At 32.5% G+C, this 13,207-nt stretch overlaps 1 protein-coding gene and 1 long non-coding RNA gene across 3 annotated transcripts in view; both read right to left on the bottom strand.

Moving 5' to 3' along the window:
- Positions 1-11,072, bottom strand: part of LOC106457629 (galactosylgalactosylxylosylprotein 3-beta-glucuronosyltransferase 2-like) — an 18,072-nt gene extending 7,000 nt beyond the window's left edge. Inside the window, exons 1-4 of the mRNA XM_022383631.1 lie at positions 11,019-11,072; positions 8,353-8,361; positions 7,007-7,291; positions 5,507-5,797 (exon numbers count right to left, since the gene is read on the bottom strand). Coding sequence (XP_022239339.1) covers positions 5,507-5,797; positions 7,007-7,291; positions 8,353-8,361; positions 11,019-11,072 — 639 coding nt within the window. The remainder of the gene's footprint in view (positions 1-5,506; positions 5,798-7,006; positions 7,292-8,352; positions 8,362-11,018) is intronic.
- Positions 11,073-12,486: 1,414 nt separating this feature from the next.
- The window catches only part of LOC106457630, a 17,792-nt gene continuing 17,071 nt past the window's right edge, over positions 12,487-13,207 (bottom strand). For both annotated transcript variants that reach the window (XR_002610222.1, XR_001290718.2), the window contains one exon: positions 12,487-12,691. This is a non-coding gene — a long non-coding RNA (uncharacterized LOC106457630). The remainder of the gene's footprint in view (positions 12,692-13,207) is intronic.

Raw genomic sequence — 13,207 nt, 5'->3', positions numbered from 1 at the left:
AATATCTATACTTGGTTCCACTTCACCATCATCAACTCCTTCAGTCACCTTGACTTCAGCTTAATGGCACCTGGTTAGTTCAACCTCTCTTTTGCAGCAATATCTGAAATAATTTTTGCAGGGTCTTTGGCTCAGTCCGATGGCATTTCCATGAGATTTAACAGATGCAGCAACACTTACCAGAATTTGGCCTTTGTTGTTCCCAAACGTCATTTTATTGAAGTTAATTACACACTTCCACGGTAGTAAGTAGTTCAACCATAATATGCACTGGGAACTTCAATGTCAGCCAAGTATACTTTGTGTCTGTTCTTTAAGCCCATGAGCTCAATAGTCTGTCACACCACAGAACTTCTGTATGGCTTCTGGTACTCCCTTATGATCTAGCACTTTGATACTCATAACGGTTTGCTGAGATGCAGAATCTATGACAAAGTTGCACTTCTGGCCATCCAGCTTTCCTGTCATGTAGACACCATGTGTGCTTTGATTGCCATTTTACACTTAGCTGTTGGGACTTTCACGATGGGGGTTGGTGGGTGTCCCTCAGCACCAACCACTACTGGTTTCCCCGAGGCTGAGTTACACTGGCTCTTCATATGTCCTTGCTCTCCACAGTTCCAACAACTTTTCTAAGTAGCAGCCTTTCCTGGTGTGGCATCTTCCCTGTGTTGACGTTTCCAGCATTGAGCTCTCTTGTGCCCAGGTTTGTTACAGTGCCAGCAAAGTCCCTCAAACTTCTCTGAAAACTGACCATTTCTGACCTTGAATCCAGATGACTGTACCAACCTTGGTACCTCTGTGCTGGACTTAACATAGGATTCAAATTCAAGAGCTCTGGCCATTGCATCCTGCATGGTAGAGGGGTGTGCTTGCTTCACTTGTATCTTTAGTTGTGTACTGTCCAAGGCATCTACAATCTGCTCCCTCAGCAACAGCTTGAGGACATCTGGTGGCGCAGTTGGATAGGCCTTGTGTGCCATACTTTCCAAATCCTGTGCCAGCTCTTGCACGCTCTCCACTTTAGCAGGGACTCTAGCTCTAAACCTAGCCCTGTAGACTTCGGACTGATTTTGCATTCTATACCTGATTTCTAGAGCAGCTACCAGTGCTCTTTAGTTGTGCCTATCGTCTGCTGACAACTGTCCAAGTATTTCCAATGGCTGTTCCTTCAAGCTCGTTGCCAGGTACACTGCTTTCTATTCCTCTGTCCATCCATTCATTTCTGCCAGGAGCTCAAATTGTGCTCTATATGCTTCCCACGGTGCCTTCCCATCAAATTTCTGTGGCTTCCTTCATACTAGATCACCCCTGTTGCTGACACTCATGTCTGGAATGTGACTTCTGGCAGGACTGAAAATGTCTGCATTAGGGTTTAGCTGCAGGGTCTGGAAGGGGCTTCCTGTTGTATGGGGCTGATTAGGTCCATGGGTAATATATCTTCCCTGTGTAAAAGAAAGTAGATCATCCTGTCGATGTTGTACCTGGCATCAGCCTAGATGCAGATGATATCAAACTACGTATGATCGATTTGGCTTCCTGCTTTTTCCCCTTCATGTAGCTTATCACAACAGACTCATTCATATTGTCAACATTGAACTTTTTATTGCACACATTGCAACAAGCTTTTTGGCCATGTGCCCCCATAACAAGCCATTTCCTGTACTTATCCTTCAGAAATCATGCATTGTGAAATATACATTTTCCCAGCATGTTTTATGCAAGTACACATTCAAGACAACACCACAGAACACAAAAATAATGATGAGAAAAAAGAATGGATCTCAATTACATAATTACTTTTACAGTGAGACTCAAACACCAATGGCCTCATTCAACCATGTACCGCTGAAGTAATTCAAGTTACTATTTATGCATGCACATATGCAGTGCATGCTTGTGTCATCACTAAGGAAAAACATGGACTTACTCAGAATATAATTACCATTGGATATTATATGATGTAATCATCAAATAAACAAATTATGGAAAACACTAGTTTATAATACTGACAGGTGAAAATTTTCATTTTCCATGATATTCCAAAACCCTTAGATAAATTTTCATTTTTCCAAAACTTTACAAAACCCGTATGAACTCTGCTTTCAAAATATAAAGGTTCAAGACTTGGAAGAAGATGAGAAGACTTTAGCCATAGGTATGACCATGAAGGAAGCTGAGTATATCCTGAATGTACATCTGATGGCTGTTTTATATGATTTGGATCACTAGAGCTAGACAAAATTTATGAAGCAGGGTGGTTTTCTGGATTTCTGCTGGTTAGCAGTTACATAAAGTTGATATTCAAGAGTTAAGCTTCCCACCCACTAGCTGCCTGTTTATGTAATTGGAAGAGGTTGAATTATGCAGAAACTACAACAATGAAAAAATATTCACAATGGATCAAGAGCAATCTTATTATTGTGTGCTATATTCTTCATCTCCTTCAAGATCAGGACCTGGGCAGTAGCAACAAAGAAAAGGTAGGTATACAGTAAGGATTAAGATTAAAATTTGACAGCTGCAACTGCAAGTACTATTGGGACTGGAGCTAGAAGTTTAAAAAAAAAATCAGGAAAGATGAAGTAGCAATTGAAGTCAGCAACTCAAAGTGACAGTAAATAGAAAAAGAAAGTACTAATGATTCAGTTATTTGTAAAACTGTTCAATGCATTTAGTTTTGATACAGTTTACTCTGAAAATCTGAAAAAATTTAACAAAAAACAAACAACTTTCCTTAATAAAACTATTTTAATAATTATTCTTTTTCTTGTAATTTTTAAAGTAAAGTTCATCAATAAAGAATTTACTGGTGCTAATTAGGTGTCTAACATTAACATTATTTATCATCATTGGTAATATTTCTGTGTGTTAAGCTGTCAATATATTAACACTTTTGCAGTGGGTTCATGTATTTTACACAATATTGTAACCATATAGATATACATACTGTAATTCTGAAAGTACTTAATGTAACTTCATGAAATTTGACAAGCTTTCAGTAAATATTACAATTCTTCTGTAGAAAAAAAATATCAGAATTTTTAATTAAGTACTTCTATTAAAAATTTCTCCATAAATATATAGAGTCAAAGTGTTGACTACTCCAAGTGCCCTTGATAACCATCCTTATCAAAGACCTCAACCAATTTGTCACTGCCCTTGATAACCATCCTTAACAAAGACCTAAGTGCTCTAAGTGCAAAGTGATTTTCATGTTAAGATTAAAAATACTTTGCTTCATCTGAAAGTTTTCAAATTTCATTTGCATAATCTCTAAAATCTCCTAAACAAAGTTTTCTTTCACAAAAAATTTCATATTTTTATCTAATATTTTCTATATCATTACTCTATGTAGGATGAGTTGATTTGACTGATTTTGTAATCACCATATAAAATTAAGAAATATCACGAAATTACCCTTTTTTCTAAAATAACTGCAAATTGTAACATGAAACCACAATTACTTATCTTAAATAGTTTAAAGCTCCCAACAATAAACAACTTTTTATACTTAATTTTATTGAACTTTAAATGGTGTAACTAATAATCTTGCCACACAAGTTGTAAATCATTTGGCAACCATGCACCTCGTGTTATCAAATTATGTAATGCACAAGCTGCTTGCAAAAATATCCCATGAATAATTTTTTTTATTATTCTCATTTTTCATTATCTTACTTAATCTAACCTAATAAGTTTCTAATTTTTATGATTTAGTTATTTTATAATAATAAATAAAGATTACACATGAAAAACAAATATATAGTGCTTACATGGGTCATCATCTTTTTGTGCTGTCAATTGTTGATGAACCTTAGGCCTACTTTTTTTAATATTATGGTACTATTACACTAAATATTTTTTAATAAATTAAATAAAGACCATAAGAACACGGAGTAAGAACATGCAAAAAACAAACAATGTCCTATAACTACCATCACTTTTCTGGCTTTCTAATTATGCAATAAGATCCTTTAAAAATTCAGCTAATCTTTTCAATGTGATTCTTGTAAGAATAAATTTTCAAACTGGAAGCAAAATAGACAATTTTCGGTACAGAAAACATCATAATATAATACGGCATTAGATAAATTATAACTCTGGCTTTCTATTGGTTATAAATAATGTAGTATTAAATGTTTGAGAGAAATACTGGAAATTTGTGAAAAATACAATGTGACAAGTGGGTCTGATTTTCTAGTTTATAGCTCTGTGGACAAATAAGATTCAAGGCTTTAAATACATGCTTTGCCTGAGTATTATCAACATTGTAATGAGTAATTTATGTTAAATTCCATACTTCTTATATGTTGTAAATAAATTAGAGAAGAGGGAAGATCTAGAGAGCAAATGTCACAATTCTCATTCTAGGGGAGCTTGATGAATTTTCTTTAATATTTCCTTATAAAATTAAGATCTTAAAACTTATATATAATATTAAAACTTGATTTATTAACTATGTTTTGATGTGAGGTTTATTCATATACATATATTATAAAGTAAAATGTTTAATTAAATTTTGAATGTAACTTCGTAAAAGATTGTGACTTGCACTTTGCAAATCTGACAAGAAAGGGTTAAAAGTTATTTACATTTTAAAAGAAAAATTATGGAAAATTTACTGCAACATCTCTAACATTGCATACACTTATTTGAATAGTTTTGTAATGGTGTAATAGGGATACATTAGATCATACAATACAGACAATACTGAGCAGCTGTCTTTACTTTAGAGATATAATGTGTACTTCTCTTTTGAATTTTCCACTCTTTGACTAGATGTGACATCCATTTTAATGGTTAAGCAAAGGTAAATCTCTAATTCTGTAACACTTTTCCAGTTTATTCAAATTTTTGTGGCTCTTTAAGTCTCAAATTAATTCACTTCAGACAGGAACAGGTTAATTCTTTTAAATACTTAAATTTGTAATCATACAGAGTTGCTGAAGACTGAAGTTGTATCATTCTGTTTTAGTATTTTTGATTAAATAAAACAATTATGGTATGGTTGTAAATGGATTTAAAGTTATAAATTTAAATTAACTTTAAGGTTTAGCAGGTAATTTATAAGAGGACTTTAGATGAAGCTTGTGGTTTCCTCTATTTTGAGACTAAGTGTATGACTTTGTGGTAAACCACACACCTGTTCATTCTTACTTAAGATTTTTTTTGAATTTTTAAAATTATGTACCCACTTTTTTTTAGAATAAAAAATATACAACACAAACTCAACCTGCGGTTTCTTTAAAAATATGAGGATAAAATCATACAAACCTTAAATCCACAGTAGTCCGTGTTTCATAAGTCAAATGCAAAATATTATCCAAGATTATTCATAAAGTGGAAAAACAAACAAACTAATTTTGTTTTGTGTTTTTGCATACATAGATAGCATAGAAACTTGAGTTTGCTGAGCCTACTTTTTGATGGTATATTAATGTAATTGCTTAAATATATAGCTAGCAGGTATGTTGACAATTGCTATTATATATTGTTCCTTTACCTTTGTACAATTGTTAGCCTTTGGCTCCAAATCTTCCATCTTGACTAAACGTTTTAGAAGATGGGATTCCTGATATCCTCTTGGAACTTTTAAACTGAATCCTGCTTCCTGGTGCTTCAACAACAAAGTTGCATTCACTGCAAAACCAGCCATGTCAATAGGAAATGGTCGATCTGCTTTCCATAGTGTGTTCCAACCCACAACTTTACCACTTTTGACTATAGGTCGTTCAACCATCAGACCACCCACCAATGCAACAGGCCACACAGATACTTTCTTGGTGTAGCGCATCTGTCAAAAAAAAGATATATACATATAAAGTCTTCTAAATATTGTTACATCTCTGGTCATTAGTTAATTTTCCGTATAATTTCTTTCCGATGAAACTTTAGCGACAAAAGTCCTTTCTTAAGTAAAAATAGTTTATTCTTTGTGAATACAACTTTTCAATATACTTAATTTTCACAGTTGCGCTATAACAAGCGCTATAATTCACAACGAACATCTCACATGCTCGATTCAACTGTCAATTACACATAGTTGCTGTCACTTCTTGGCGGCTTATATATGCAAGACTACCGCATATCTAGTAGCCTCTCGAGACACGCATGACGTGTTACTAGTGTCACGTGACCTCCGCTGTCGTAACAATATATACTGTTAAAAATGCCTGACTAATATTAAACAAAACAAGCTTACTTGCAAGCCTTACAAGATTTTTTTCAAAGAAATATCAGTTACTTGAAAAAATAAAAATCATACAAATTCTAAAATGATCTTGAATATACATTGTTTCTGCACAAGTTGAAATGAGAAGAAAAACTGGATTGTTCACTTACAGCCATTACATTTTTACCTTAACAAAGCAGTTTGATGGTTTTATACATAGTCACATATTGTTTTTAATATACTAAGTAGAGGACATTAGAAACCAGACATGCCTAAAACAAAAATTGTTTTTTTTTCGATAGTCTGCCTGTGAAAATATGAAATTTCCATCCAATATAAAAACCTAACATCTATTATAATAATATTCATTATGCACCTTACTATCTAAATATGCATACACTTCATTTCTACAGATGTAGACAAAAGGAGGACATAAATATACTTTAGAAGACACTCTGTACAACAACATATTAAAAGCTTATCAAAGTATTTAAAAGGTCTAACATTAGGTCATAGAATAATATTATAAGTTGATTTATTAACAGTAATAAGTATGGTAAAGTTTAACCCTAGCTAAACTAAAGCAAAAATGTAAACAAGTTACAGTGTTAATCTTTTTATCAAATATAGGCTGTACTTAATAAAGGCTTAACTAATAATTGGCCTAATACAAAAGGATTTAAAGATTTTGGTGTCTATGATTAGAATTATTTTGTATTATTCCAAAAATCCTGTATTTAAAGAAGTACTGTTGCAGTAAAGATACTAATTTGACCTCAAATGTTATACGGGTCTCTGCTAGTATTAGATATTATGGTACACATGTATTACCTCTTCAAACAGTTCCAAATCATATGTATTGTCATCATCTCCAAAATAGACAACACCTTTGACCTCTGACATATTTAAGTGCTCTCGTAACCATTTCAAACCAAGGTTTCGCTGGAGTACTCCTCGAGGTTTTAACCAATTTGGATCTTTTTCAGTAGTCTTGTAGTCTGGTGGAGTGGGGATATTTAGGTGAGTATTAGATAATGGACAGTGGGCCAGGAACTTTGACACTAATTTTGTTTTGTTTATAGAGTCTTCCACCAAAATCCAGTGGATGTTGGGTACCTAAAATATAATTTACTTTAAATACTAATTATCTATATCTAGAATATGAGAATGCACATATAGTTTTAGTATGTCAGACACTACTAAAATGAAGAAAAATATAATCACTAAATATAAACTTCAAGATTTTTTAAATGAAGCTAAATACTTACCATTACTACAAACTAATGTATCTTAGTCACTTCACTATTTTCTTAGCTTTCTCCTCACTTTAACAGTTAAGTTGCATGATGTGAAAAATCATATCAAGGCAAAGCATAATTTCTTCATTTTGTGCTTACTACAGGTATAATTCTAGTTCAATCAGCTTCAGTTACATGTATTTTGCACAGCTGAGACTGTATCCCAACCAACTCAAGAAATTTCCCCATATACTGAAGCACACACACAGAGTTAAAGTATTAGTTCTCAAAACACCACCTTTGTCTGTGACTCATGTTTCTATTTGAGAATAAAGCAGTTATAACCACTCAATATCCAGAAAAGTCAATAAGTCCCACTCTACACTGAATAAAACTGTGTTTCCAAGTGGTATTATCACCACCAACTAAGAGTACAAGAATAAAAAAGAAAGATTCTGCTTACATCAAGATGATTGAAAGAAATTATGCAAAAAATCCAAAGTTATGTAAAAGGCAATTAAAATTTAAGATAAGGAAAACAAATGTTACAATACAAAGGTATCATAGAATATGATGCAAGTTGACAAGTGCTAAAACAAATTAAAAGTATAAAGCAGAAAGGTAGAATGACAATTAAGGTGTCATAAGTTGGTTGGACTAACGTTGTTTTGATAGATGTACACTAAGTAGCTGGTCATATAAAGTTGTAAACAAAATCAATTTTGCAGGTCAAATCACTTCAAGAAGGTAGAAAATACAGAGATAAACCAAACAACTAAAGTGTCCATAACTTATAGAGGAGAATAACTTAAGTTAAGGCACATGTAAGTTCTGATACTTATACAAATTTTAATAAACAATAAATTCTCTTGAGGAACTTTAGTGTTTCCTGGAGGATGTATTAAATGCAAAAACCACCAAATGTAATTTGAAACATACAAAGACATACTAATTTTATATGAATTAAAATACTAAGCATTAAACGTTTTATAGAAATTTGTGTATATTTCATAGAACTCATTGTCATATAGTGGTATACTAACTTATTTTTTATGGTTGTTTCATATTTATGCTAAAACTATACTTGATTTATTTATGTCTGGTTTAGCACATATCAAATAAGCCTAATTTTTATTTGATCATAGGTTGGGCTTGTGCATCACCTGTTGCAGTATCTTAAGCAAGAAAAGAAATGCCATGTATCTCTTGAAAAATTTTGGGAGTCAAGACATGGACTTCCAACAATTTTTTTCATTACTCCAACATACTCTCGCCCCGTGCAGAAAGCTGAGCTTACTAGGATTTCTCACACACTTCGAAAGGCTTGCATGTTCATGATAAATAAAAATTACAAATTTAAGGTAGCAAATACACAAACACATACTTAAGTAAACATATAACTTGAAATCTCTCAAAAATTAGAGAACAGGCAGCAATATTGCTACAATTATAACTTACTATATTATAATGGTTCAAAATATACAGAGGTTTAACTGTACTCTGTATGAATGATTTACATTTACTAATGCAATGGTTTGTTGCTGTAGATGCAAATGGTGGTGCCACAGGTACATGTTTGTTTCATTGCAAATATGTCACTATTAAACAGTGCAAAGCTGCTAATGGGTACTTAATAGTTGGAAAAACATATCACAGTCTTTTACAAGAAAAAATATTGATATAGTGAGATTATTACGTACAGCCAAAAACACAATGTCAGAGAAGGAAGTATTTAGTGTTTGCTATGGTGAAATGGAAGAACATGCACAACAAACATTGGTCTAGAATGGAAATGGGCTATGAAATCAAAGTCCAAGCCATTTAGCTTTTAGGTATTGTAATGCTGTATCTATTACAATGACATACAACATTACACATTATTTGACACATTTATTAATTTTCTGTTGTACTAAAAACTATTTTTCCTTTCTTTATTCTGTGATTCTAACATGGCAGTTCTACTACAAGTTCAAATTATATTTCAAAGACAAAGTTTCTGAAGAAATAAAACATAGTATAATAGGTTTACATAAAGAAGGCTACAGTCAGTGGGAAATTTCTGTGCAAATGAAAGTATCAAAAACTGGTACCAATGATGAAAAGAGCAGGACTGAAAGACCCATACAGCCTTTCCAGATCAGATGTTTAGTACCTTATACCTTAGGTTTATTTCAATTACAGACAGGCATAAATCTAGCAGCTGGCTTGCTGCAGAACTTCAAGAAATCACTATGGTTAAAGTTTACTTTTACATGGTGTGATAAGTTTCATTGAGAAAAGCTGAAAGGGTGCACTAAAACAAGAAAACCTCTGTTCCAGAAATGCAACAAACCAAATAGAATTAATTTTGTAAAATAGAGTACTCTGGCATGACAAGTCAAAGGTTGCAATCACTGGAACCAACATATACCAGTATATTCACCATATGAATGGTGACAGATAAAATGAAAATTTTCTGCAGCCTTCAGTTAAGCATGATGGAGATGATATCAAAGTGTGATGCTGTTTAACTGGAGATGGTAATTTGTACTTAACTGACTAAATATTGGATTCTGCCAAATATAAGCAAATACTCATTCATAATGCTGTTCCTTCTAGATGTCATTTCCCAGCATGATAATGATCTCAAACAGAAAATGCAGTAAAACAGTATCTCAATAGAAAGAAAGCAGATGAAACGTTTACGTGTTAGGTGTAGCTTGAAGCTTAATATCGTTAAATGTGTATAGGACTGTCTTGATTGTGAAAAACAGCAGATGCAATAACGACAAAGGAGAAGCTCTGGACAATTCTTCAAAACATCTGGAATTCAATTCCCCCCAAAAGCTTGAAGAAAGCATTCCTCAATCAGCTTCAGGCAGTGACTTCAACTAAGGGTAATCATACAAAATATTACAGAAATAAAGCGTAGCTTTGCTTCACATGTACATGTTTTGCCTTCAGACATTTAAGAATTTCTGAAATCATTGTGCTAAAAGAAATTTAGCATGTTTTGAATTTAAAATACATTATACCAAATGGTCTCTAATTTATGGACAGTACTGTATACTACAGTGTTTCAGAATAAATCAGAAGCAATACAACAGATGAATACTTTATTAAACTATAATGGTTCAAGAACTAGTAATGCTATTGCTACATATATATAAATTAATATTCTATGGTGCATGATTCCGAGAAGTGGCAGAAATAATGCAACAAAACACCCTAATATACTGTTAATGACTCACAGAATTAACCATCAGTAATAAACCTAGCATTAGATATTTTGCAACAAAATGCTGAATCATCTGTAACCATATTCACAAAGCCATTGTTTTTTTTGTACCTCCTGCATTAACAAATTTGTCCTTTGCAATAAATTATTGTAAACTTGTTAGCCTCTAATTTCTTTTTGAAGACTATTGTTCTTACTTTTTATCTCTTCCCCCACTGTCAAACTTTTGGCCTCATAATTTTATCAAGTATTCCTTTGTTTAACAACAAGTCAAAGCTTGGAATGGTCTATTCTTCCATTGGGGGGTGTGTCTGTGAGCCAGACACAGAAAACGTTTTTTTTTATGTTGGCAAAAATTCCAAAATATGCTTGTTGATAATGATCTTGCCATTTCAGTTGCAGATGCCTCAACTGCCAAAACAAACCAAATTATAATTGTCATCTCCGTTAGGCTTATATCAGGAGCAGAATCAAGCACAATCAAGTAATATATAGCATATTTAGCAGCAATCAGTATAAATCTGGACCTTGTTGGACAGAAATTGAATCAGTTCAAATAGTGCTTATGGACTTCTTGGATGACAATCTTTCAAGTACAGCTTGTCAATGCTGAGTTTCATGTTTAACCAGGCATATATTTTTGTATCAACTATTTAATTAATTTTACAATTAAACTTTTAATGATTTCCTTTATTGAAACAAACTTCACATATTCTAAAGATCCAACTTCATGTCAACATGTAACCAGCATAACCAAAGATGTTTTAGGTATAAGCAGCAGTCTTTGATAGGCCTAATTCTCAAATAAATCTAAACAGTCACTTACATCGAACTAGTGTATTTAAGTGTTTTACATTCACAAAAAAGAAACCTATCATTCTTTAGGTATTTGAAGAACTTGTAGCATTCCGCCACAATTTAATTCTTCATATAGTTAGCTGACACTAGGCAGCTGGCAAATAATTGAATAGAGTTGTTTAAACATACTCGTATGTTAAAATCCCTAATAAAATGCTTTCATTTTCTACAGGATAAACAAAAAGAACTGGGAGAAAACATTACAAAACTGGTGTCCAGAGAGGGATTATTCTGATAAAGAGAGAGAGAGTTTAGAGTGAACTTCAAGATGGTGACATGCTTGAAGTGAGATCAAAAATTTGCTGGAAATGATGACAGTGTAAAAAAGAATAGGCAAAAAGAGACAGAAAATTAACAGAACAAGAAAGAGGCAATAAGGTTAAAAACAAGAAAGTTACTTAAAATTGAAGAAAGACAAAATAAGACAAGAATTTAAGAAAGGATTTAAAAGAAAGACTTAAGATTTAAAGAAGAATTAAAAACAAGACTGACTGAAATCAAGATTGAGGAAGCTATTAGAGATGAACAGAAGCATTATAACAGTAAATTTAATACAAAAAGACATTATGAAGTGGAGAAAGATTGATGAAGAAATAGATATATCAGTGCAAAACAACATCTATAAAGAACAAAAATATTACAACAGAAATGCCAATGAGGTAGAAAAAACATCTGGGACATTGTGGGTTCTAGCACCCAGATCCTAACCCCCCCCCTCTTTTTTTGGTTATGTGTGATAGATGGAATATCCCCAATGCTTTTGGGAGCTATAACTGCAGAAATTTTCACTTTAAAATGACACCTTTTGTACTTTTGTTCAAATGGGATAATTTTACATTGTTATATTAGAACTTTGTTGGACATTCACTTACTTGTTGGCAGTACATCTACATGTACAATAAATAAATTGTAGGTTATATTATATATATACACATATAAATTCAAAGCTCTTATTTTAAAACAAAAAAACCTTCACACTTTCCAGTCATTATCCAAAAGTTATAATGAAGATTGCCTGTCGTAACAGCACCCAAAAGCATTGGGGATATCCCATCTATCAGACAAAATCCAAAGAGCAGATAAGAAACCAGTTAGCAGTTGTGGAAAATTCATTTAGGCCACAGAGTTGAGTGCTTACAACCTCAACATCTCAACTCTTACTGTCTTTCACTGTCTGTAGCCAGTTGTGAGAAGGCAGTTACCCTTAAAAAGATGTAATAAAATTAAAAGTAGAAATAAGATTAAATTAAGCCACCTAAAAAATATATATTTCTACTAAACAATGCCTACCATCCTCCACTCCTTAAAAGTTTTAAAAATCCTCAAAGTAGAATAAATACCACCCTAATAATTGTACTATATGTTACTCCCAACCTCCACCCTTTTCTGAAAATGACTTATTAAAAAAATATCTTAAACAAATTACTAGAAATATCTTAATTAGTTCATGTTGTCACATTATTCAAGTATAGCATGGGATAGCCAAGAAAAGCCCAGTTATTGAAGTTAGTCTTTCCAGTCCCAGCTATACTGAATAAATTTAACTTGCATATTAAAGGTAGCTACCTACCTCTAGAGACAAAAAAGTTGTTTTTTTTCTCATTGAATATTTATCAGATAAAATATTTTGAAATTTATTATAAAAACTTGCAAAAAACTTTTTTATTTGCTCAAACAATTTAAATGTTTCAAATACAGATAATTTAAATGTTTCAAATA

Source organism: Limulus polyphemus, unplaced genomic scaffold (assembly GCF_000517525.1).
Source record: "Limulus polyphemus unplaced genomic scaffold, Limulus_polyphemus-2.1.2 Scaffold353, whole genome shotgun sequence".
Taxonomy (NCBI): Eukaryota; Metazoa; Arthropoda; class Merostomata; order Xiphosura; family Limulidae; genus Limulus; species Limulus polyphemus.
The sequence above is the reverse complement of the archived record's forward strand: the minus strand, read 5'-3'. Positions and strand labels throughout refer to the sequence as shown.